Source organism: Catharus ustulatus, chromosome 4 (genome assembly GCF_009819885.2).
Source record: "Catharus ustulatus isolate bCatUst1 chromosome 4, bCatUst1.pri.v2, whole genome shotgun sequence".
NCBI classification, from domain to species: domain Eukaryota; kingdom Metazoa; phylum Chordata; class Aves; order Passeriformes; family Turdidae; genus Catharus; species Catharus ustulatus.
This window is the reverse complement of record NC_046224.1, coordinates 10,407,145-10,435,140: the sequence shown is the minus strand read 5'-3', so window position 1 is coordinate 10,435,140 and position 27,996 is coordinate 10,407,145. Positions and strand designations below refer to the sequence as shown.

Sequence of the window (27,996 nt, the reverse complement as noted above, 5' to 3'; positions counted from 1 at the left end):
CCTGTCCTGGGGGATTCAGGCACAGCATCACAGCCGGGCACTGGACCAGCCTCAAGTGCTCGGGGCATTTTGGGCACCACAATATAAAAAAGACATTGAGATATTAGAGATTCCTCAGCGTCTTCTTCAACAACTTCATGAGGGGCAGCAGAGGCACAGGCACTGATCTCTTCACTCTCATGACCAGTGACAGGACCCAAGGAAACAGCCTGAAGCTGAGCTAGGGGAGGTTTAGGTTGGATAGTATGAACAGGTTTTTCCCTCAGAGAGTGGTAGGGCATTGGAACAGGCTCCAAGCCTGAAAGAGCTCAAGAAGAGTTTGGACAACACTCTCAGGCAGAGGGTGTGGTTCTTGGGGTGTCCTGTGCAGGTCCAGGAGATGGATTTGATGATCCTAATGCATCCCGTCAAACTCAGCACAGTCTGTGATTCTATGAAGCTGAAAGAAGGTGAGTTTAGATTAAGCTTTAGGAAGAAATTCTTTCCTGTAAAGGTGTGAGGGACTGCCACAGGTTTCCCAGAGAAGTTCCCTGGAAGTGTTCAAGGCCAGATCGGATGAGGCTCTGAGCAATCTGGTCTTGTGCAAGGTGTCCCTGCCCATGGCAGGGGGGTCAGAACAAAATGAGCTTTAAGGTCCTTTCCAATCCAAACTATTCTGTAATTCTGTGATTTATAAAATCACTAAAAATTATGGGTTTTGTTTTTCTTTTCATTGTTTGATCTGTTTGAAGTTATTGGAATTTAATATACTATAGTACCTAAAATATTGGAAGAAATTATAAGCTCATTCAATTAGAAATAGTACAGAAAAGGGATTTCAGTAGGATCTGTATATCTGTAAATAGTTTAGTATCCTAACAATTAGTATCCTAACAATTTTTCTAAAAGACAAGCAAATTTTGTTCTTTAGACAATTTGGACAATCTTTACACTAGATTATTAGGTGAAAAAAAAAAAAAAAAAAGAAGTTTGTGGGAGTAAATCTAAGTTTTTTTCCTGCTAGTAGCTTATTTCAAAGGACCATATCTAAGATGCTGAACTTTCATTATACTGTGAGATTAACCTGAAAATAAAATCTTTCATGCTTGCACGTTTCTTTTGCTGTGAACTGTGCAAAACCCACTCAGAATAAGGTGTTAGAGCAGGCACCCTGGTGGTCTTTTGACTGACACATCCCTTGTAGCTCTGTATAGACCTTGGTCTGACGGTCAGCTTTCTTTGCCCTTTCTTTTCTGCCTGTGTTCCACTCAAGTCAGCCCATATACACTTCCCCAGAAGGAATGTTTGTGATATTTTCTCCTTAAAACTCCACAGGCTATTATTTGCAATCTAACTGTCAAGGACATTGCTGATCACAAGCTCATTAGAAGCAGAAATAGCTTGTCCCATGAGTTCCATTCTACAGTGACTCATGTGCAATGCTGCTGGAAGGGCTTTCATCAACCAAAACCAAATCCTGGAAGAGAAATGAACCTCATGCAGCATGATATAGACCATTTATAATGCTATCAGAAGTACTTTAAGAACCCTTAACTGCAGAAAGTTTTACGGTCTATCTTCTATTTTCCATCACAGACATTAGGAGAATGAGTCTTCCAGTGAAAATTAAGTTTATCAGAAAGATCTGTGTGCAAACTAATTTGAAAAGGCATTTTCTAAAAGTAGGCCAGAAGAGAAGAAAGATTACTTCTGGCAAAAATGGAACAAATTAAATTATAAGAGGCTTAATACATTTATTTGAAATTTAATTGCATAACTGAATGTCAAGGTTATTATATGGTGCACACTGTTCTGATCCAATTTCAAAACAGTGAAGTACAATCTCAGTTTGCAGTTACTTTATTATAAATCCAACTGCATTTTTTTTCAATACTGACCATAGTCTTTGCCTGAAGCACAACATTAATATAAAATCACGCTTTCAAATCATTTTGAGATGTCTCCTTGGCAATGAACTCAGATAAAACCTGAAGCCTCTTCGGTATGACTGAATTCTACTGTGAAAAATAAAGGGTAAAAAGAAAAACAAAAGCTGAGGCGGTGTTGACATGATGCCAGAATATAGTGCAGAAGTGAAATTATTAGGATGAGATTCTGACAGTATTCACACAGCTCTGCACTGAGTCCATCAAGCCTGCAGGTTTTGTTTTCTAGTCACAAGAGAGACAGATTAGCAGGAAAGGTCGCTGCAGCATTCTTGTTATAGCATCTCCATGGAATATGCATTCTGTGTTTTATCATGTACTGGAAGCTGTGCCTGGGCAGAGAGCACACTTGAAAGCATTCAGGCTGTGTCCAGACTCTCTGTACTCCTGAAGTCAGTCACTCCTGTCTGAATTACACGACCTGACCTTAGGTGCTTTTTTGTCTGTTTTCACATCTCCAAGTGCCTGAATAAAACTGGATCAGAATGAACATTTCTGCTGGTTTTGACTGGGTTAGAACTAATTTTCTTAATTGTAGCTATCATCAGATATATTTTGGATTTGTTTTGGGAACAGTGTTGATAATTCTGCTGTTGTTTTCTTATTGCTGAGCAGCTTTTTGCACAGCTGAGGCCTTTCCTGCTTTTCACACTCCCCCACCAGTGAGGAGGCTGGGGGTACACAGCTGACCCCAACTTACCTAAGGGATATTCCATTCCAGACAGCACCGTGCTCAGGGTATAACACTGGAGGAAGAGGAAGGAAAGGGGTGGACCTTTGGAGTGATGGTGTTTGTCCTCACAAGTCATCATGAAAGGCAAAGGAGCTCCATTTTCCTGGTCATGGATGAACACCTGCCCAGCCATGGGAAGTGGTGAAGGAATTCCTTGTTTTGCTTTGCTTCTGCATACAACTTCATCTTTACTTATAAAACTGTCTTTATATCAACCCATGAGTTTTCTCATTTTTATTCCTTCAATTGTCTCCCCCATCCCGATTTAGTGGGATTGAGCAAGTGCCTGTGCTGTGCTTACTTGTCAGCTGGGGTTAAACCACATCATCCTTAGAAATTCACTGTGCATTTAACTGTGTCCATCTCGAGGATGTGCAAAGAGTCTAGGTTTTTAGTAGCACCATGTAAAAAGTACCATCTGTTTTTATTTCTGAAGGAACATGGAATAAAGGCATAATAAATAACTTCGACACTCAGCCTGGAACTATAACCTAAAATTAAGAGGCTTATAATCATGTAGCACAGTATTAATTTGGCCAGATTGGTAATAAAAAAATCAATATTGTATATTTTAAAATCATGTCACTTATTTTTCAGTAAAGCCTCAAATGACTAAAGAAGATAATTTAATGTTTGACCAGGGTGGGGCATCTTTCAGCAGTGCTAGAATACTGAATAAAGAGATGCAGTTATTAAAATATGGAAAGGTATTCTAAAAATAGTCTATGACTCCCAAGTCATGCATACAACCAAATCCTTGTGTATTTTTTTCTTGTTTGTTTGTTTTCTTTGTTTGTGGGTTTGGGTTTTTTTCCCTTTACAGAAGAAAAAGACAACTTGTAAAAATCTTTTCTATGATTCTGTTTCAGTGTTTGGAATAAGCACACTTTTAACTGGTAGCAACCATCACTCAAATGTCTTCCCTGTAATCATTCCTTGTCTGTCAAAACAAACAGATGTCTTGTGTACAGCTCAGAGCTACATTCCCGAGTCTGTGAAGCTCCCTATGAGCTTCTGAAGGGAAAAGTTCACTTTATTCTCCAGACACCCTGAGACACTGTTTACTGAATTAAATAAACGGTCTATTCATAGTCAGTAACCCCTTCTGTAGTAGATACATAAAAGCATCTTTTTTAAGACTACAGTTAACATTTCAAAGTGGAAAAAGCCAAGATGGTTAAAAGGAGAAAAACTGAAGCTTACCCCAAACTCATCCCTCCACTGATGCGATGCTTGGTACTTCTCTGCTTCTTTAGCAAGGCGCTGAAGAACAAAGAGAGAGAGGATGTAAATTTTAGTCCTTACTGATTCTACACATAGAAAGGTCTTTCTCTTTTACTTTTTCATATAAATGTTTTCCCTTTATAAATATTAGATAGCTATGATTTTTTGCATTTACTTGAAAATTATATATATTTGAGTAAAGGCAAACAATCTCATCTAAAAAATTCTATTTTCTATGTTTTTTGATATTTAAGTACTGTAGTGCATTAGGAAACTTAACCCTCACTACAATACAATTTAAGTAGTTCTAGTTAAATTCAAAACCCATCAACATCCTACTGAAACACTTCCTCTTACACACACTACCTTGTCTCATGTGCATTAATTTGATCTACCATCTCATGACAAGTACATTTTAAAATATTAAAACACGATGTTATGGTCATTTATTTCTCTATTATATAATTTAGCTTCAATTATAGCAACTACTGACAGCCCTGTGATTATTAGGGACACATAAAAAGTCAGTAATTTGGGACTAGCTGGAGTCTGATCTCATGGATTGAATTAGCAGCTGGAAAGTAACAGGCATGTTCTTAGAGGGCATTTTCCTCATATTTAATACTTTGAATAAAATCCAGTCTTTTTACTTGGCCCCACAGAAAGCAAAGCACAGTGTACGGGAATTTGCTCTTTCAACTCCATCTCTTGTACAGATACATCCATTAGATTGGATGAGGTGTTCCTCCTCAGACAAAATTTGAAGTCTTTGAAAAAAGCCTGTTTGGACACAATTTTAGAAGTTTACTAAAATTTTTCATAAGAAGTTGCCAAGGTAATGTATGTTCTCCAGCTAAACTGCACACGGATCCCCCATCCCCCAGATCCCCCCATCCCTACAGCAAGCCAGCTCACTCTGAAGAAGCACCTACTTGATGTGAATGTAGTTCATGTGGACTCAGCCATGTCCCAATTGTTGAGTGACTTTTAGAACTCAATTATTTTACAGTCCAATAAAAAAATTAGCAACTGTTTTCAGGGAGTCATGGTCCCTTTCTCGCAGACACAGCCTGTCCACCAGATAAAAAGGGATGAAAATGCATACTGTGTAACAATAAGTGTGATGACCCTTTTTAATATTCAGACCAATCCCTACACAAAATGAACTGGTGTCCAAGCTGCAATTTCAACTGAGTCACCTTGTCAGTTATTGTTAACAGCAAAAGGAATATGGTGAGAAAGTCCATGAAAGCTGGAGTTCCAGACATGGTTCTGACCTCAGACCTGTTCCAGATTGCAAATGCCTGTGCTACCTCATCCCCTGAGGGCAACCCCTCTCCTGCTCTAACAGTAACCAGGATGACTGATACATTTCAAAAATCAGAATTTAGGATCTCTTCCTTATTTTCGGGTTTGAAATAATTCTTTAAAACCAGAATAAAACAAACCCGTGTCCTGTACTGCCACAAAATGTGTCCCCATCAAATGTTTAATTGTGAATTCAGATGTTTCTTAGCTAACTGAAAGCTACCAGTACCTCACAGGCACTGCCCACTGGAGGTACATCCACAGTAACCAACACCACATTAACCACGGAAAAATTATGATATAATTTCATAGATTATATTGGAAAAAATCACAGTCCAACTCTCTTGACTGCACTGAACAAACATCCTCAACATTTTCATTTTTTTTGGTAATACACTAGAACTTTGTCCATCTAATTTATTCAATTAATCTAGTCTGTTCTGCACCTAAATTTGTATATCCTCTGATAAAGTCAAGATTATTGTCCTATTTCACCAGATTGTAGCAAAACAAGATGTAGCACTTAATACATGTGTTAATAGCTGCAGTTAACACTGCCCCCAGATTTCCTTCACACTCTACTCCATTGCCTTAAGGTAGTATGAGAACCACAAAAGACAGCAGAACTCAAATGCATAAAATGATAGATGGATTATGGAGAGAAATATATACTCATTATTAACAATACTAAGAATTTTCCATGGAAAGAACTGAAGCCATGTTTGAAGTTCCTCAGTTCAAATCATAGATGTTTTAGCTAATCTGCACTAGAAAGTGAAAAGGCTTAAAACAAATTAAAAAAAAAAAAATACAAAATTGTAATAATTTTTCAGTCAGGTTTAAGTTAGAGCCCATCCTAACTGCCCAAGCAACCTTTTAAAATAACCATACACACAATAACTACAATGCTTTAAACCTTATTTAAACTTAAAATAGCCTTTGAAATGAGAGACTGGCATTCGGGCCATGTGTACAGAACTCTGTTAAAGGTAACCAAGCTCATACAAAAGTCCAAGAAAACTGTTTAAGAGTAATAACCAATGAGAAAACAGTTGTTCCTTGGCTTCTAGAACCCCAAACCTGACACCATAGTGGAAGTGCACATGGCAAGAAGACAGGACCACACACACAGGCTTGAGCAACTGGCAGAGACACCTTTTTCATGTCTTCATCACTGCTTATCTGAAGAATCTCTGTGTTTCGTTCTACTGTCCAAAATTCAGTATTTTTTTGTTGTCCCAGTTATTAGATCCATTTTTTAAAAAATTGATCTGCAATGTATCCAATACTTTAGCTGGAATTGATATTTAGAACGTACTTCATATTACCCTGTGTCAACACTCCTTGGTCAAAAATAGCTGGGCAGTTAAGCACACTCAAGTTACCTGTGCCTTTTATTGTGACACAAGGAGAGACTAATTTTTCATCTCTCAAAGAAATCATGCCTGCTTCTTCTTGAGGTATGCAAATATCAGGTCTCCTCTTTTGATGGAAGAATCTCTAGGGAATGCTGACAGAGAAGCTGCCCAAGAATCAGCTCACACCTGGTGCTTCCCATTTTCCCTCTCATTACAATGAGGGTTTAATAAGGCTACAGCTTCTTTAACATCATGACCCACTGCAGGTCCCTAGAGGTTTCTCCAGCAAATACTAAAATCCTGACATATAATTTTTTGTATGTAATAAAATAAGAAGAAATGGTTTAAATCAACATTTTGTTTATTAGCTTTTAATAACTTCTTCCTCCTAGCCCTCTGTATTGTTTGCTGTGTAGATGAAAGCTGTGGGATGTTTTCATGCCTTGAACAAAGGCTCTATTTAACAGCATCTTTTTGGATACAGAGTAGGAAAAGCAGAACAACACTAAAATGGAAAAAGAAACAAAACTAAGATGCAACAGAAGTATTCTAGTTTACTTCAGTATATTTAAAGAACTACACTTCGTGCAGTCTGCTGGGGAGCACAGATTTACTCTGAAATAGTAAATAAATTGAGAAACCACGACCAGGGAAAGAGAGCTGCAAAGGCTAACAGAACGCTGTAGCATCTATTCATGTGCCTTTGGAGATGCATGACAGCTGTGTGATGGTGCTTTTTAAGTAAGGGATCAGAGGAGCTGATGCCAAATTTAGCCAGTGTGATTGACACAGTAGCTGATGTCAAATTTAAGGTGCTTGGACACACTTTGATTAAACATACAATTTGTTTAATAAATTTTCCTAGATTAAAAATCTACTTATATCTCAGCTTTTTTTTAAAGCTTTTTTTCTTTTTTTAAATTATTAATGAGAAATGCTTCCTCTTTTTTTTTTTTTAAGTAATTTCCAGAATACTTAGCTCATCAATAAAAAAAATAATTATCCCTTGAAAATCAGTCACTGCTCACAATAAGTATTTTTAATCAAACTTTGAAAGGAGTCAAGAGGTGCCTTCCACTAGATTTCCCTATATCTTTCAAAGAGAAAGGTTACCTTTAAAGGAAAAGAGCTGTTGAAAAGCTAGATAAAGTGCAAGTGTTAATTCACTCCACCAGCCTAGGAATCCTTCATTAACTTTTAAAGGGATTATAAAAGATTATACACACAAACACACAGACAATAGAAAAGCAAAACAACAACTAAAAAAGATCCAAAGCTCAGCTGCTTGTCAATCTCAAAACCCTCTATTTTCAAAGGTCTTGTCCCCAGTTTCCAAGTTCATGTTACTATCTCTGAAAGGCAGCCTTTGATGCAGCACAGACTGCAAGAATCTTTATCTGATCTATAAAGATCAACTCCCTAGAAAGCCTATTCATCTTCCAGCCTTGTTTTTTTTACGTATATGTCATATTTTTATCTCCTTCTTTGCAGCACAGGATTCTGTCAGCAAATGGCCCAATTACAATTATACTAAATACAATGGAATATTATTTTTCTGCTTCCCACTCTCCTTCAAGTGTTTTATTTGAGAATAATATTCGACTACTTTTTTATATATTAATCTATTATAAAATGTGTAATCTTAAGAGTTAATAGTTATCAGTACAATCACACTTTCTAAAATGCAAAATGCAAGGATTTTTTAGGTTATTTTAAAAAAAAAAGTAGCATGGGAAAAAATTTCAATATCAAGCTTATAAAGAACAACATAGAATACTCAATGACATTCAAGTCCTGATAGTAAAATATTATCCAAATATTCAAACCTGTTCTTGCATGAACAGCATAAAAGCCACGAGTATGTGTAAAAGTGGTTTAATATATAGTTTTCATATATGTGTCTGAAATAAAAGTCGTTTTCTTCACCCATAGTTGATTATGAATTGGATATGAATTACAAGATGAGGAAAAGTTTTTTTTTAAGACTCATATATTGGTGTCTAAAGTGTCAATACAAGGCTGATACTGTCACTTCACTACAGGTTTAATGCAGACAGACAAAGTATAAAGGATTACATTGTCATCTCAGTAAGCTCTTACTTCTGTATTAAACCAAATTAGAGCTATTCTATTCTGCCTTGATACTAGTGTCTTCACATGCATAGCATATGTTATATTTTCACAGGAATTCTTGGTAATGAATTATCCAAATACCCATGAATTACCCTATTTAGTATTTGTACCCAATTTTAAAAAGACCACCCAGTGTGTCAAAGAGAGAGTGTGAGTTCACCAAACAACTGTAAACTGGAAGGGCAGTAACCCAAAAGTGACCATAGAGAGTAAGACTATAACTCTCATATAAACACATCTGGATTTATTTCCTTTATCTTATTTTCATAATTCCGGTGAGGCACAAGAGGAGTTAATGGGGGCTGACTACCCTTTTACATGTTATTTATGAAGATATTTCCCATATGATTTTTCTAACAAGGTGGCACTGATAATAATTATCACCACAAAAGCTGATCTAGATTTGATGAAGGTGAGGTATGTCAGTTTGGACAAGACAGTCCCAAGAATAAAATAATATCTTATACTGAACCAAAGACATGTCTAATTTTTCTGATTTAAACGTAACCACAAGTTTTAATGTTTCGTTTTTCAAGTAAATTTGTTTGCTGTTAAACATATTGTGATCACTAATATTAAAGCACAAAAGGTTCGATGATAATTCATATTTCCCTATGTCAAATAAGGACTTCTTTTCTTGAGCTTTGCTGTATTCCGTTGTATAAAGGCCACAATCTTCAGCATAAGAAGTGTAACCAGAATTTAAAACATATTTTTCCTTTTTTTTTTTTTTAATATAGTAACCAAATACAGGCTTTTTTTTTTTTTTTTTTTTTTTTTTTTCCTTCTGAGCTACAGCATGGTTATATTTTAGGTATTTACACTGCAAAGTCACAGCTTCTCTTTACTCTGACATCTGCTGAGCCACATGATGGTAATGTGATCTGTGCTCTGTTAATGAGGATATCTGAAGCATATAAGGTCACAGAAAGACTGTTTATAATTGGTATCCTGTATTCTATATAGAATTTGTGTGTTGTACTCCCCAGCTACTCTCTGGGGACAGTTTCACTTTTGTCGTCTATGACAGTAGTTGAGTCATATTCATATGGAAAAAGGGTATACCAGATGTCTGCTGATATTTTAACACTTGCAAAAAGTACTCTTCATATAAAATTACTTCCCTATAATTTAAGACAATTGGGAATTAGCACAATTTTTCAAAAAGCTACTTTATTGCTCTCTGGACAACAGTTCAAAGTAATACCTCAATCCTTGTCTTCCACTTTATAAACAATTAACAGCAACCTAAAATGCTACACTTATTTTTTTCTAATTCAGCTGTAGGTTACAAAACTAAACTTTAATTAAACAGTAAGCAAAAAAATTACTTTCCACAATTTGTCTGCTTTTCTAATATATTTCAAGACATTTTCTGCTCTTATGAAAAATAATTCTATTTCAGACCTTCTTAATCAGTTTTTCTAACAGGATAACTTCATATCCAAAGGCTGTCATGTTGGCTACAAAGTAACCCAATGGAAAAAAAAAAAATATTATCACCGTAATTTCACGATTATAAGCCGCACCATTTTGACTAAAATTTTGGTCCGAACCCAAAGTGCGGCTTATAATCAGGTGCGGCTTATATATGGACAAAGAACAAAAAGTTGCTGTTTTAGTTTGGAGGACAGGTGTCTGCTGAGAAAGGCAGGAACTTCTCTTTGAAATGGAGAATGTAAACCCCCTCCCTCCAAATTATTATAATTTGGAAATCAAGGGGCTTTCAGGCAAAAATATGGAAATTAGGAATAACAGTTCTTTTCTAGGGAAATCAAAATAGAAATACAGTACTATAAAGAAACAAACTCCAAACCCTGACAAAATCAGAGTACAACCTGACACCCTGTCAGGCAGGGTGTTGGTAGCAGTCTCATTAAATGGTGGCTGCATCCTCTTGCAGTGACAGATGTGATTCAGTTGGAGCAGTGCTCCTGTACAAGGTGCAGTTTCCCTCTAAAGCTCCAGTGGGGATGTGGAGAAATCCGGTTTTCCACTGGAGTCCAGTGGAGAAAGGGGCTCCCTTAGTGTCCCAAAACCTCTGTTTTTATCTTGGTAAGAAATGTTGGGCTTTTCCCCCTGGCTGGAGCAACTCCCAATGGGATGCAGTAATTTTATCAGTCACACAGTGGGACTCAATGGCCATTAACAGACAATGACTCCCTGGAGGAAGGATGGGTTGTGAAAAGATAAAGAACAATGCCCTGCCTGGTTTCAATGGATGGCCCATTAGCAGATTATCTGCCATTGAGATAAGGATCACTGCCCCCACCCTAAACAGATGGTGATAGAACAGATACCTTTTATCACAGTCTGTATTGTAACTTGCGGCTTATAATCAGGTGCGGCTTAAATATGGACAAAAAAACAAAAAGTTGCTGAAACCCAGAAGTGCGGCTTATACTCAGTGCGGCTTATAATCGTGAAATTACTGTATTTACAAGACAAAGCTTTAAAGGTTTTCAGTATCTGTTAATAGCTATAATAAAAATCATTCTTTGTCATTCAAGACAACCTTTATTCCTGCTGTTTACTTCAATGAAAGAAGGAAAAAATAAGGCTAATTCTCTACAGAGAACTTTTCTCATGGTCTTCTTGTTTCAAAGCCAATCAAGCCATGGTCTAAATAGGATGAGAAATCAATGGTAAATAAAATGTAAACTAGAGTACTTGAGATTACAATATTATAGGTAAAATTAATGCTTTCTGACATTACTAATCACATCCATTTTAACAGGAAAAACTGAAATTGGGATGCCCTAAATAAATGCATCCCACATGTGTTTTGATGTCTAAAGCGTCACGTGCAATCACCTGTCACTGACAAAAGTGTCATATAGAAAAGTAAGAAAGGACAAAACCCAAAGAACATTTGTCACAGTAACACTTCTCCATTACATAAAAGCAGCCCTTCCCTAAAACATGAGATAGAAATAGTTCTTCTTTTCTATTTGTTCCCAGCAAATTAACAAAAAGAGAAGAAAAAGTGGCATAGTGGCAGTACTTCAAGACCTAAAAGACAGCTGAGAGAATCTTTCAAATATACCATATTAGAATCCTCAGTTAAATTTTAGAAAGAATCTAAAATCCTTCAGTAGTCAGAAGTACAGATATTGCCACTTTCTGCTTCCAATCTGAAACAATCACAGAAGAGCTGAAGCTATATACACTACTGAAAGTCATCGCTGAAGAATAAGTAGCTAAATAAGAAAATAAATAAATAAGTTAACCCCCATACATTTAAACTTCTGGAAAAGTGTAATAGTTTGATATGTACTTATGGAGTGCACAGCCTGCAGAAGTTGCAGGGGGATGATGCCAAGTACCAGTTTGTAGCTGTCTGAAAATTTACTGGTGTCACCTCAGCTTTGAATCTAATGTCCATAATCCTAGCTAGAACTAGCCAGACCATTGGTACCTGATGAAAAGAAACCTTACAGGTGCAGTCAAAGGGAAAAATGAACCACAGGTCCAAAGGCATTGCTGGAGGAGCACCCGAGTACCAGAGAACACATCAAATATAGCCACAATGAAGAATGCAGGGAGCATAAAATTCTCTTCTCTGACTGGAGCACTGAGTCCCATCCATAAGGCATGAAATATTATTTGTGTGAAATACCTTACACACTTCACATGGTGCAGTAGGGTTGTACAAATGAATTGACAGCAAGTTGTCAGCTCCCATACACTGCAAAATGAGTGTAGCAGATTCACATCAGAAGCTAGAGAAGCAGAATTTCCACAATTATGGGGAGGGGGAAGGAGGAAGGAAGTTCAGTTGCCAGAGCATATTTCTAGGATGTGTGCCATCAGGAGATTTGAGAAGCTGGGCAATATTATGACAGCTTGATACTGCCAAAAATGTTTCAGTAGACAAGGGAGTATGATAGAGACAACTGTAGATAAAGGCATGAAGAAAAACCATTAAAAGAGTATGATAGTCTGTCAAATGCATCTTGACATCTAGCAGTGAAATTTCACAAGAGTGGTGTATAAAAATAGCAGAAGACCACTTCTTTAAGACATCATTCATCCTTCTCATTTGCAGAGGTTTAAACTCCTTAGAGCTTATTACATTTTCACTCTAATAATTCATATGCCTTAAATGTAAGTCACATTAGTGTTATATTTTTAAACAGGCTCAAAGTGAAGGACACATGCTGAAACCATTAGGCTGAAATTGCCAACTGCTCCAACAAATCTCAAATTGCATAACACCACCAGCTCCAACTCACTGCCTGCCTTAGGAAACTCTTTTAACCTTCACAGCTGAGCGAGTAACTTCACAGGCATGATTAGAAAATGACATGCATATTGAGTAGGCGTGCCTTGTTACCCTGGTTTTTTCACATACTTTCTACCAACTCAAGGAGAAATCAGAACTACATAAATTGTTTTAGAAATATCAAAATTAACTCCCTTCAAAAAAAGTGTTCTAAAATGTCAAAAAGGTAATTTTCCTCTGACTTAAAAAAAAAATTCCTTGACACAGTTCAAATTGCTTTACAACTCCTTTAATACCTCCTCAGTAAGCACCCACTTAAAACAAGCAATCAAAAAGAAAAGAAATAATAAAAATAAAAAGCAAAACCACAAAATAACCTACCATACATGTTAGCAGATTCACTGAAATGTGACTAATACCTGAGTAGGAACAGACATAACTGAAATACGTAGATTCAACTGCATTATTTAAAAGGGAAAAGTAGGAAAAAAGAACAAATCAAGTAAATACTGCCTTGCAAAGTACAAGGAGAAGAAAACATTGATACAGACTGGCATCACTTGTGCAAGAAAAACACTAAAGAAGTCAGCGACCTTTAATCAAAAAGGGATGAAAGAGCTGTTTCATCTTGTCTCATCATATAATCTAACAGAACAAATTTCACAGAATACTAATGTTTTGTATGAGTTTAAGATCAATATATAAAATAATATGATTTTACTGTCAATACAACTCAATAACTCAATATTAAATACTGAATATTCAAAACACTGCTGTATTTTGGTTTTAAATTATAGCTTCTGTTAAAATCACAAAAGTGGGTTCAGCTAGGTAGGACACACTAAATACAGAGAAGTAAAATGAATTCTAGATTTACTCACACGTTGTGTGCTACAAAAGACATTTAGATGTAATGCTGTTGTAATCCCAAAAGAAGATCATAAAGCTGGAGATTTAAAATCTCTGCTGAATTGATAAGCAAATACCTCTTTTGGCCATGTCGCCAGAAACAGCATTAAGTTCTCTCAGAGCTGGATGAGTATTTATAGAAATAAGAGCAAAATCCACAATTTCCAAAAATAACAGTAGTGAACAGAGCTCATTTATCATCTCTGCCTCTGCACAATAGGATAGAAATGTTTTATTTCATTGAGATACATCCATAACCTAAACTATAATGATAAATTCCCAAGCTAATGATTCATAATAAAATCAGGACAGCACTGAAGTCTGCAGCAGCATTTCCAGAAATGGGCCTATAAACAATGCAACTGTATTAATAATAAAATGTAGAGCTTAAATAGTGGAACCAAACTGTGAATTTAGAAAAAAAAATCATGTTCACCTCAGCTCTCCAATGTATAAAACAGAATCATGAATTTGACTTATTACAAGTTTGCTCAAAAATGAATCCACTTCTTAAATATATACAGATATTTGCTTACAACTACAGCTGAATACCAAATGTAGCTTTAACAAGGCAAGACAGTGTCTCAACAGCTTTGCATGTCAGGGGAAAAAAAAATAGAGCAGGTGGTGGGCTATAGCTGCTGAATAATCAACTTGATCTCATCAGCAGTCAGGGGTGAGAGCCAAGGAAACACGTTACTGTTGGCAACAGCAGAAACAAATGACACATTAATATTGCATGCTATTTTCAGGCAACATTTCCCTATTGGAAGTAATTCTAGTCAAAAGAAATACGAAGTGTTTAACTGTGAGTCCTGGAGAAAACTGAGTACAAAGGAAAATGGCCTTCCCCCAGTGAAGTGTAAAGTGATTTTTATTTTCCCAGAGGCCCTGTGGCAGCCAGGACAGCAATGCTGGGAACAAACCCTGCTCCACACCTGGCTTTGACCTGGGATAACAGGACACCCAGAGCCCCTGCATTTCCTTTTTACCACATGGAGTGCTTCTAAACTTTCCCAAACATATTTTAAAAGAACTGTTGCACTCCCAAAATTCTCTCTCTACTGGACAGGCTCAAGTTTTAATGTTCAGGTGTGGACATGTCAAGTTTATAAAAGCAATTCAGGTCCTCTGTTAGACACACCTTTTCTATAAAGGACTAAATGGGATTTGCTAGTTGTTACCCTCCAACAGAACATTCTTCCAGACAGAAATGTAAAAACACCTTAAAATTAGAAGTAGACAAAAATGTCAGGTGAGAATACTGAAAATTGTATATTCTACATTTCCATGCATTGTGTTGGTTGTGATTTCTCTTCAGCATCTTTTGTCATGTGCATGTCATATAGTGGACAATTCATGATCTCTTTGTTCCAGGTAGAACAGTCTCTTTCACAGCATTCTTGTGATTTTACAGAAAATACAACCTGTTTAAGGTATACCATTAACCATTAATCATATTTCTGCACTGTAAGACCTTTAAAATGGAATTATGTGAAAAAATACCATTTTCCATTGCAAAACCGCCAGCTGTAAAACTAATGCATATTGTCTGGCTACAGAAGTATTTAATAACTTTTCCCCTCCATTGTGAAGTAAATAATGATAATTGCATTTATCTCATAAAGGAAAGTAAAGCAGGAGGGTGACATAATGTGACCAATGGTGCTAGTTACACCAAAGTCCATGAGATTTATCTTCTGGGTGAATCCACTGCATTTTTCTTTGTGTTATTTTCCTCCTTTTTCTACGATTATGTACATGACCTATAGCTACGCTTAAGAAATGTATTTCATTGGCTGTCTTAATGACTAATGTACAGATCTCAATCAACATTCAAACAATAATTTCCTTCTAATTTTTACAAAAAAGAAAAACAAAACAAAACAAAACAAATAATTAAGATTGTTTTTAGTGTTACCCTCACAGGTGACACATTTGAGAGCTACTACAAGAGGTTTGGGTTTATGTATGATGATTTCCACCAAAAGGTGTTTAATTAGGATGTCTCACACTTTTCTGTGTATGAAAATCTAATTGCCACTTTCTAGTTCAAAGAACATAATCAAGAAGAATTATCCCATCTCTGTCTAAGCATCTTCCTCACGTCACTTTCACATCTGGTGTTATTTTATTTTTCAGTCTTGGTTCTTTTCTGTATAGGTAATATACTGAACCATGGCAACAAATTTAGGACCCTCCAAAAGTGTATTTTCTTTTATTCCAATTACAGTCACTTACTGAAAATCATCATCAAATCAAACTGTGAATAGCAGAAAGAAATAAGAAGCAGCTAACTCTTATTTTTAAAAAAAAAAAAAAAAGAAAAAAAAAAGAAAAAAAGAAAGAAAACTAAACACAGGTCAGGAATGTCAAAGTACAAGTAAAGCAAAATCTGGCAGTACTTTGCCAGACTGGATGTTTGATGCACCCAACTCAGTGTGATGCAGTAGACTTGCAGACTTCAGTTTATGAGTTACGCTTAAAAACTTTGCCCAAGAAGAATTTCTTCCACATTCCAGTTAAACTGGCACATTAGATAACAGAAATGATTTTCAGAAATCAGTCTGAATAATAAAGACACCTGAATTCATACTTAAGGGACTGGTAGACTGCTAAAGGTTTAGAGTTTTTTTAAACACTGCAGGATATTCTTATGGGATTCCATTGAATTGCTTTTGGGCTATATTCTCAAGGAATACTGGAAAACAGGTAAGTTTTATAAGTGGAAAGGTTGATTCTTCTGGGCACTTCCCTGTCACATGAAACATTATGATTTGACAAGTCAGACACTTTGTACCCTCAGTCAGGTCACTGACAGATGCTGAATCTCTACTATCTGACTGAAAAGTGACTCAATACCAAGGAAAAGAAAAGCATCTTGCATTTCTATATGAAACCTAATAAAGATTTCAATATATCTTTCAAACCTATAGATTTTGATAGGTACACTGCATTAGTAAAGACTAAAAATGCACCTCCATGTTGCATCAGACAATGACTCTTGGCTCACCATCGATCAGTATGGTAAATGACATAAAAGAACAGTAAAATACATTCACTTGCTTATGCAACAGAAGTTTCATACAAACCCTGAACTTAAACCCTTATTAAATAAAATTACACCTAAATTCAACTCTTCACCTGTATCCTGTGGTCAGGATAGCAAAGTTGAATGAAGGGTGTAAGGAAGTGTTACAGTGCAGAAACTTGGAGATCCAGGTGAGAAGTGACAACAGGAATTCCTTCCACCATGCTGCCCCATGATAATATCACTACTTAGAGTTCTGGTTTATAAAGCCAGACAGCTGGATGCTACTTGTCACCTGAACAGTTACATGGCTCAGTTGTGGTTAAAGAGAAGATGAAAAATAAGAAAAATTATCTTTATTTAGTAAATTAAAACTGTGCAAATGGCATTTTCAAGATTTTTGTGTTTCTATAATTAGTCACTTGGCAAGTAATACCTTTAGCAATACTTTTCTCCAAACATTAGATCTTGGACTTATTTTTATCTGTGTTGCCCATCTTCTTACTCTACAGGAAAAAAACAAAACAAAACAAATAACAACAACAAAACCCCACAATAACACAAACTGAAAAAAAAAACCTCCTCAGATATATATCCCAGTGAATTCTGGGTATATATAATAAACAAACCCAGAACCAAAACCAAGGCTTCCAAAAAACTCCAAAAGCCCAAAACAACATCACAGAGAAAAAAATTTCCAACAAAATAGATTCTTTAAAATCACAAGGTTACCATGATCATAAGTTTGACAGCATATGGCTTTTTACACCAAAAAAAAAAAAAAAAAAAAACCACAAAAAAAAACCAGAAAAAAAAAAAAAAACCCGAGGAATCCCTTTGGAACTGGAAATATTAGCAGAATTAGCAGACACAGGCAGATGTGTGATGATGGCATGAAAGAAGCCATGAGGTAATACAGCAAACACTGCCTGGCCTCTGGATTCCCACCCATCCCATCATGGTTAATTCAGATGGGCATGGCAGCAGCAAAGCCACCACTGCTCTGACACAAACTCTCCATGGGAAAGCTGGCAGCCAACCTCAGGAGTGCCCAGAAAGGTAAAGAAGGAGAAAGTGGCAACTTCTACAGCTCATGAGGGTTTTTTGGGTTTTTTATAACAATTCAAAGAGAAGATACTTAAATGCAAAACTGCTGTAGATCTCAATCCATCGAGTATGCTGTTATTCAAGAACATCTGAAGAGGTTGCTCACACAAGTACTCAGCATCTAGGGAGATCACAGCTTTGATTATTTAATTCAATAATCAAACAAACAAAAGTCACTGATGTTCTGTGCAGTGTAAAAGTGTGGAAGAAAGATTTACTTGCACACTCTCTGCTGGAGTTTTACAGGTACTGTATGCTCAATAAACTGCAGAATGTGACACTGAATTATACCACATATGGTCTGCTGAGTTTGTAGAAAACATTCTTACATTGTATTTACATAATAAAATAAGAAATGCATCATAAAACATATGTTCGTTTTCTGAAATGTATATGTAAAGTACAAATATCTTGCTCCAAGTGATTCTTCACATAAAATTATAAATACTAAGTAATGAAAAAAAAAAAAAGAAAAAAAAAGAAAAATATTTATAATAGAAATAGTTTGATGTATCATTTTGAGAGAGAGTGTATAATCCAGACAGATTATGCTTTTTTTACAGTAGCTTAATGGGGTTTGGTGTTTAGAGGTTTTTTAGCTGTTGAACTGTTCAACTGATTAAATGGTTTATTTGCAAGCACCATTTTTAATTCTTGTGCTTTTAGCCTCAGCAAAACATTAAGGAAAGAGAGAAAAAAAAGGATAATACAAACATCAAAAGTAAAACTAACAAATTAAAAAACAAACAAACAAACAAAAAACCTCAACAATAACAAAAAAATAAAACTGCACCTTTTCTAAAGTAAAGAAATTTGAAGACTGCTTAAATTGATCCTAGTGAATCCCTACTTTCAAAAGATCATGATATTCTAAGAGTAATATCTGTTTACACCCTGATTCTTTGGTCATTGTCTTTTGTTATGTTCTTGGATAGGTAAATTTGTGTATAGTTTTCAGCCTACTATTACCAGATAGGTTTATATATATTTGTGCATAGGGTGATGGAAGATTCCAAGGTGAGCTAACTGCAGACATTATAGTTATTGTTGTTAAAATGGTAAAACTGCTCTTTCTACTTAGAGCAAACTTTTTAATCCTTTACTTACAGAGGAAAAAAACACCAAAAAACATAAAACAAGAAAAAAACAAAACCAACAACCTTCACCTGGATTTAAAATTCCTTTACACTTGGAAAAATACAAAGGATGAGACATTTTATGAGAAAGCTGAGAAAATGGGGTTTGAGTTTTGAATAAAAATCTCTTTTTAAGGCCTTCCTTGCTTCTTCTATGATTTGCACCAATGTCTCCCAGACACAGTTGTGCCTATTTTTTTTTCAAGTATAAGGAAAGCCAGTTCAGTAGGGTTTTTAAAAGCAGAAATTAAAGAAAGACTTTCCTCCCACTTTGGTCAATACCTTGCACTGATTGCAGAAGGCTTCCTAACAGTTCCAGTAAATCCAGAATAGTGAATATACCAAAAAAGGATTACAGTAAATTCACTAATACAAGCCGCACTGAGTATAAGCCGCATCTCTGGTTGTTGGCAAATATTTCGGTTTTTGTCCATAAATAAGCCGCACCCGAATATAAGCCGCTCTGTCATTTGCAGCGAGGACCCGCGTGCAACAAAGTTGCCAAATAGTAACAGAACCGCGGGAGGGCGGGGTTTACTGGCTGAGCTAAGGCTGTGCAGGCTTGGCCCGCTCGGGGCTGTCGATGGGGCCAGGTAGCCCAGCCCGTCGCTGCCACTCGGGGTCGGCCGCCGCTGCCACTGGGCTCGGGGCTGGCCACCACCGCTGCCACTGGGCTCGGTCACCCTGGATCGGCGCTGCCCCGCAGTGGCTGGCAGGGACGGAGCTTCCCCTGCTCCTACGGCAGCGGTGGCGGGCGGGGACGGAACTTTCCCACGCCCGTGGCGCCGGCGGCGGGCGGGGACAGAGCACCCCGCCTCCTCCCCGAGCCGCGGCAATGGCTGCGCGGGGCTCCCGTCGGCTCCCCGAGCCACGGCAATGGCGGCGCCCCCCCCCCCCATCTCTCCCCTGGGCTGAGGCAGAGGAGGGAAGAAGAGAGCTCTCCCGCCTCTCTCCCCACCCCCCGTGCTGCCTGCAGGGAGCCAGGGCAACAGAGTAACACTGTAACAATCTCCGAATGCCGGCTTTTACTGGCAGGTGCTTGGCTCGGCGCCCTGGTTGGCACGTCTGGGTTGTAAATGTCAGAAAATTATTCACATATTAGCCGCCCCCGAGTATTAGCTGCACTTCCGGGTTTCCACCAAAATTTTTGTCAAATTGCTGCGGCTTGTATTCGTGAAATTACTGTACTTCACAGCATGTAAATCAAGGAAAAGCCTTGTTAAACCAAATGTTTTCCAAGGTTGATGTAAAGTTTCACAATAATCAAGCTTATTTCAGTGGAAAGACTATTTATGCTTTCCTTGAGCAGTAACATTTGCAGTGGGCTAAGAGCTGCATCTTCAATATACACTTGAATTGTCAATACATGTTTTAGCATCACCCTCCCTCTCTTACTATAAACCTAGTCAAAAGTCTCAAAAAGAAAACATGTTTGTGTTTGGAAAAGGAGGTTACATTTCCTAAAAATATTTGAAATGTTTGTTTTTCAAAAATGCAGTTTCTTGGTATAGCACACTTGACAGTGTCATAAAAATACTGTTCTTCCTTATTTTTCAACAATCAAGTTGTCAGATTTGTTTTAAGTGGAATCCACAGCATTGTACCAAAACCTTCTCAGTCAGCAGCAGCTCATTAAACAGAGCTAGGTTTGTTTGGGTTTTGCTGTTGTCAGTTGTTGTCTTTGTTTGGGTGTTTAAGTTATGGAAATAGCACTGCTCAGATGATACTGTGAATCCTAAGCAAAGTGTGTTACTGATGCAAATCCTGGGTTATCTGTGAGGGGGGTGAAAGGCAAATCTGAGAAGCTGCAGCACAAGACAGTCATGACCTTCTCGCCCTAGAGATCTAGGCAGCTTTCAAAAATCAGTGGGATTTATTAGAATTATGTGGCGTCTACAGACAGTTTAAATCTGGTCCAAACATACTCCTTTGCAAAAGTCTGGCCTAAGTAGAATCTCCATGGTTTTAATTAGGGATGTAAAGATTTCTTACCACCTTAAAATAGATTAGGTGAACCCAGATCCAACATTCACTGAAACAACATTTAGGAGCCTGACCTAAGGAGGTCTGTGGAAGAAGAGACCCCAGAAATTTATCCCCTACAGAACTATTCCTCTATATAATTATGATCAAAATTAATTGCTCTGCATCATCCCCTTGCAAAACTGTCTTCTCTCTTGCCTGAGACAAAGCAGCCCAATTTACATCCAGGAAAAAAGTATCAGATTTTTAAATGGAGTAATTCTACTGATATTCTATGCAAAATACCAAATTAGTCTTTTAGGGGTAAATCCACAGCATCTAGCAAGTGAAAGACAAGGTACACGGAGGTCTCAGTGCCATCTCATCTACACCGGTATTATTCAGTTTTACTCCCTTGTCAACTATAATTTCATATTCTGCATTTAGAACTCTATCATCCCTCAACCTGCAAGGATTTATGTCTGTCACAAAGACTCAATAAACCATATGTGTTCATGTGTATACAATGCCATTTCTATCTCAGACAATATATGTATGCTAATATATCTGGTTTGAGAGCTCAACAGCTCTCCAAAGTACCCAGATCTGGTACTTAAAGAGCTTTATGAAATCCAGTATTGCCTTGCAAACAAGAAAGTACTTTATGCATATTAGAAATATTCCTTATTAGTGTATGTTAAAAAAAAATTTTGTGCTATAAAGAAACCTATCATTTGTTCCTACAGCACATGTGCTCAGCCTCATTTTTAGTCAGGGGACCTATTTCTGTGCAGGCACCACAGCAATCACTGCAGAATTGGCATGTAACAACACAAAGCAAACTTTTTATGCAGCCAAAGCCTTCAGATACCAGAAAAGAATAGAAATCCCTACAGAACAAGTGTTCAAACACAATATTAGAGCCCATCTTGAAGTGTAGCTTAGCTAATAGCACCAACTGAGCTGAATTGATTTTCTTCAGTTATTTAAATCTCATTATATATGCTCTATTTCATTCCTTCTCCACCTAAATTGATATGAAATATAAAACAACTTCTAAATAAATTAGTGTGAAAAAACATACAAGCTAATTAAAAGATAAAACTTGAAACCCAAATACATTCTAAACTTTTGTTTTTTTAAGACAGCTTCTTTTTTTGTCTTGGAGTTACCCTTTGTTTGTTTTGGAGAGACAATGAGTAAAAATTTTTTTTACTATTTTTTTTTCCTACAGTGAAAAGTGCTTACAAAGAGGCCCCTAGGCTTCTGTTCTGTTGATTTTATGTCACCAATAAAGGTTTGTAATTTTTTGCATTTCTGCTGAAATTGCAATTAAATTAATAAAATCTAAATGATGTACTCTTTAACCGTTTCATGTGACTTTCAAGAACTGCAAATTATTATAAATCTCATTATGCTTATTAATCACTCTCTTTTAATTATAAAATGAAGACTTAAATGCCACCTTACAATACAACAGTAAGGTCAGACTTTACTCAGATGTCACAGGGAAGGTTGGAGGGGGCAGCAGAAAAGGGTGCACTAATGCAGCACTGAGATGATGTCAGATGTGTGCCTCAGACATGTAAAAGCCAATACTTAAAAAAACACTTTAATTCATGAATTGTGCTAATGTATACTCCCCTCTTGTGCCCAATAGGTCATACAGTGAATATTCACACATTCAGAGCTCAAGCTCTTTTTGGTCTTAATAATTTTCAGGTAAAGTTCTTCCTGAGAACATAATAAATGTAAGTAATACCTAACTAGTATTTTCAATTAATTTCTATTATCTAGTTCCAAATTTAAAATAGTTACCACATAAAGATTTCTGATCTTGTATCAGAATCATATAATCATATCATATAATCCTCATTTATAATATCGTATAGTCCTCAATTTGTTTTCTTCTTACTTTTGCCTGTAATTTTTAAAGCAGTGTTTGATCCTTCAAAAGAGCAGTTTACAAATGCACATTAAGATACATATTTTCACATTCCCGCACAGTGCCATGCATAGGGTTCTGCAAATAGTACACACTTCCGAAACTTATCAGTTCTATTTCTACTCTCCGATTTTTCAAATCTATTAATGAAAAGTACATGTAATCTATTAATCTATTATTTACTTAATCTGGTAATGAAAATCTCTTTCTGAAGTATGAGCCACATTTTAAAATTAGTCATAGTTTCTGATAAATCTGATTATTATTTCAAGGAAATAAAGGAATGCTTTAGTTACATTAATTCTTGCTTGGCTTCCTAATTAAGAGCATCCTGAAAACAAAGCTCTTCTTGAGCCCATTCTCATTTATTACTCAAACTATTCTCTGACTCCTTCTCTCACACATACACAAAGAAATTGTCACTTGCAATTGTCTAACCTACAAAGCCAAATCATGCAGAACCTGGCATCATCCCTGCTTTACACTGTCAATTGGAGCCTTAGCTCTCAAATGGGAGAAGAGGCACCTAGCATGTTTTTATTGGGAGAAGAGTTGCTTTGTAGCTTAATTACAGCAGTGTCTGACAGTTCAGAAGATGGGAATTTGCTGCTTCTGCAAGGTTTGACAACATCCTCAGCTAAAATGTTATAATGCATCTTATGCAAGATATAGTAAAATATGACATTAAATCCTAGCCTTCAGCTTTTAAAAAAAGTCAGTTTTAATAATTTTATCTTTCATTTATTTCCACTAATTTACTTAACAGAAATACAACTACCTGTTTAGCAAGTATATGTATCTAGAATCTTTTAACTTAAATTTTCATATACTTCAAAAGTATGCCTACAGTGAATTTTATAACTACTGGCAAACAACAAAATAATTATTTTCATATACTATATATGCTATATATATATGCTTTGGATGTATTTTGAACATTCACAATTAAATATCAACTATAATCCAAGGGGCTTAGAAGCTTTCTCAACAATTCTTTGTTGGAGTGTTTGTGGTTTTGGTTTTTGGTTGGTGTTTATTGTTTGTTGAATTTGCTGTTGTCATTTTAATTTACAAAAAGCCACTTTGCTGAATGAGAAACTTTTCTTGAAAATGGCAACAAGTGTCGTTAAAAATACTTCCTTACATCCATAGTAAAATTATTGGCCCAAATAGGCATTGTAGCAAGGAAAAGGAAAAAGTGGCAGGTATGGATCTGACAGCAAGGCTCACCTACCTCTGCAAGTTGTTTTATGTGTTGGCTAGATTAAGCAATAGAATGCATTTCACATGGATGCTTCCACACCCTTCAGTGTAATACAGCTAAATCAGAGCTTTCTTCCCTCTGGCATGTGTCACAGAAATAAATATGAACTTCCATTCACCCCAGTTTATATGAAATGAGAAGAGACATTCTTCACCAGTTTCCACAGGAAGAACATGGTGTGTCTAAACTTTTAGTCCTTTCAGGTGTGGCTAAGAATAGCTTAAGGATATACTCTGGCAGCAATAACGGCATTTGCTTCCAATTGACTTCAAAGGATGATCTGAAGTAATTTTCCCACAGAACATACAATTAATTACTTCCCTTTTGTTTTCTCCTCCAGCTACCTGCCACACTGGAACACTGGGGGGAATAAAGAAATTTAAAAAAAACAAAACAAAACAAAACAAAACATAAAACAAAAACAAACAAAAAATTTCTCCTGTTGTATCTGCTCTCAAAACAGTTTTGGTATTTTACTTATTTAAATTTTTCAAATCCTGTATTTTTCTAGACTAAGCATGTGCTCACTTTCAGGTTGCCAGCTGTTGGGGGATGACTCCTGGATCTCCAGCAACACAAGGCAGACAGCTCTCTTTTCCAGAAACAACGAAATGAAAAAATGCTGCAGCCAAATCCCCTGAGGTACCCGCCAGCCCTATAACTCAGAGACCCACAGGGACAAACCTGTGGTTCTTGTCAAGTCTCAGTATTCATCTCAGGGCTATAACAAGTAAAAAAAAAAAACACCTGACAAACTCCAGTGATGTGTAAAAGGTGGAAATATCACCAAGACTGCATTTTATCACCCCTCTAATGTTGCCTGGCAGAGGACAGACATGGTGAATAAGACTTTGACTCTGCTCATTCCAGTCCTTTCCACAAGAAAATAATTGGCAGCAAGTTGTCTGCTCCCTATACACTGCAATTCCAGCCAGGCCAAGGCTGTCAGCACAAGAAGGCAAAGAGTCCATCACCTGCTTTATGCTCCACCCCTGCACAGCTTGATGAGCAGCAGGAATTTGCCTTGCTTTAAATTCCAGGTAGCACACAGGCACATGTGGCTGTCACTGCAAATGCACATTTAAATGCTACTGGGTTTTTGAAACAAAGTTCTCCTTTCTTAACATGCATGGATGGAGAAAGAGGCCAGATTTAATGTGAGATTAAATTATAATAAATTCCCCATTATTGTTTTTTTTTTTAAATGAAATATTTTGTTTATCAGTAAAACAACTAAAGATAAGAATCATAATGAATCTCCCTCCCCTGCTGCATGCTATCTCTTGGTAGAAAAGCATCCAGTGAAAATTAAAATGAGAGATGGAAGCTGCTCAACACTGCTGAAGGCATGCTCTCTTGTTTCTTTTTATTCAGCAAAAGCTGTCAAAAATCCACATCCTCTGATATACTTGCATTTAGCATAGTGACTTGTCAATTATTTATTGTAGAGCTCTGTCAGACTGGGATTAAGATGTCCTAAAACTCCCAAGAGTGTAATTCATCATAGCACAATATAGTATGTGTATAATGGACATCCACCAAAGGCTCAGCTGACATGATGGAAGTGAATGGCAGGTGAATTGAGGTCACAGGCTTGACGTGAACACATCGGACAATGCACACCCAAGGCTGTCAGTCAGAGCATTAAAAAGGAGAAAGGACATAAATATGAAATAGCAAACAAACAGATTGCCTTTGGTTTACTTGATCCTAACAGCTCAAAGAAATGATGCTGGACCTAATGAACACATCCATGCTGTGAGCCAGTACACTCTAGATCAGCTGCTACAGCTCCAACTCAAAGAGAAATGTCCTGCAAAAGTTCCAGGTATGGATTATAGGACTATGTGCCAGGTTTTCTTCTGCTTGTTAAAAAATGGTTTATTTCTGTGTTCTTCACCTGCCAACACACTTTTGAGAACTATGTTTCAGTAAAGAAGAGCACCTTAAATCAAAGCAATTTATATTACTACTTGTTTTACTACCACAAACCTATAAATTTAGAAATCCAATTGACACTGAACTAGTTATCAAAAAAAGAAGTAGCAAAGAGCTATAAGCAAATAGCACCTGTCAGGGAAACAGAAGTGAGGTGAAAATTTTGTCTCATTTCAACCAAGGTGATGAAATCCCTGGTGTTCCAGTCAGAAATGGTCACTTCACATAGGAAGACAATTAATGTTATTTCACTCATAACTGCACTATTACTACTACTACTACTACTACTACTACTACTACTACTACTACTACTACTACTACTACTACTACTATTGTTTTGCACTACATTCTGTGCACTCCTCCCCTTCAGTGCTTTTGTCCAATAACAGAGATCTAGCTTGCTCTTTCCAAAAAACACAGGAATAAAGAAACCATTGCAAACACTAAGTGCATTCACAGGATCCACCTGTTGTTCAGTCCCTGTCATCTCACTTCATCCACTTATGCATTTCAGTGATTTAATCTTTGGAATTAATAGCATATTTCATAGAGTAATGAAATAGTCTGGATTGGAAGGGAACTTAAAGATCATCCAGTCCCAACCCAGTTGCCAAGGGTCAGGACACCTTCCATTAGCCCAACTTGCTCAGGACCACATCCCACCTGGCCCTGAACACTTCCAGAGACTGGGCATCCACAGCTTCTCTGGGCCAGTTCCATGGCTTCATCACCCTCACAGCAAAGAATTATTTTCTGTCTCAGTTTTTCCTCATGGGAGAGATGGCCAGCCCTCTGACAATGTTTATGGCCTCCTCTGGTCTGTGTCCTTTTGTTGGGGGCCCCAGAGCTGGATGCAGTACTGCAGGTGGGGTCTTTTACGATAGAGAAATTCCACATAAAAAATAACCTTGTGTTATTACAGTAAGTATAGTATAGTAATAGTATAGCATAGTCTAGTCTAGTCTGTTCTAGTTTAGTCTTGAATTGTATTCTTAAAATGTCGTTTTCTTCCTGCTCTTGTGTAAGTTAGTGGATCAACCAGCCAGGTAGTTGTGACAGTGTGTTATTCCTGACTTCAAAGTTACTGCAAACTAAAAATAATTCAGTATCAAAGCTGGTGAAACAGCTTCCAGCAGTAGCATCTGCAGATAACTTGCCTTCAAATTTTCCTATGTATCAGTCTCACACCAGAGCCCACCTCCTCAATCTGCTTTGTGTCTGAAGATCCCTTCTAGCAGTCTGCACAGTCCTTCCTACTTCAGCCTGTAGCAGAGCCAACCTTCTCCTTTCGCAAACACATTGTTTTCAACTTTCCAATCAATCACAATTCTCAATTTCAGACATAAAAACTCTAACTTATCCCCAGTAATCAGCAGCCATTATGTAGTATGCCCAGTGTTCAGAAAATCAGTTACATAAATTATACCTTGATATCTTTTTCTCAATGGGCTTAATTTAGTATCCAAGTTTCCCTCTTTGACTGCACACTTGAAAAATCCTAGTTCTCAGAGATCATGAAAAATTCAATAAAGCTTTGCCTTCTGAGAAAAATAAATTGTTATTGGTCTTTTCACTTTTCTTATTGAATTCTTATAGTTTATAAGTGTAACATTTACCTTTCTAGGACTCTCTTTTTCATGTGCATTGATGCTAAGAAAGGGGGGCAAGAGAATTAATAAGAAACCTGGATTAGAGTAGTGGAAGTTGGTTTGAACTTCACCACAACCTAGGGGAATGGTAATGCAGGACTGTAGATATTTCTGATTTATGGCAGCCTGATGTAGTGACTTGATCACAT

At 36.9% G+C, this 27,996-nt stretch overlaps 1 protein-coding gene across 5 annotated transcripts in view; it reads right to left on the bottom strand.

Annotated features, from left to right (window-relative positions):
- CACNA2D1 (calcium voltage-gated channel auxiliary subunit alpha2delta 1) overlaps nt 1–27,996 on the bottom strand; it is a 368,220-nt gene that overhangs the window by 192,589 nt on the left and 147,635 nt on the right. For all 5 annotated transcript variants that reach the window (XM_033056982.2, XM_033056980.2, XM_033056981.2 and 2 more), the window contains exon 4: nt 3,862–3,921. In XM_033056982.2, coding sequence (XP_032912873.1) covers nt 3,862–3,921 — 60 coding nt within the window. The remainder of the gene's footprint in view (nt 1–3,861; nt 3,922–27,996) is intronic.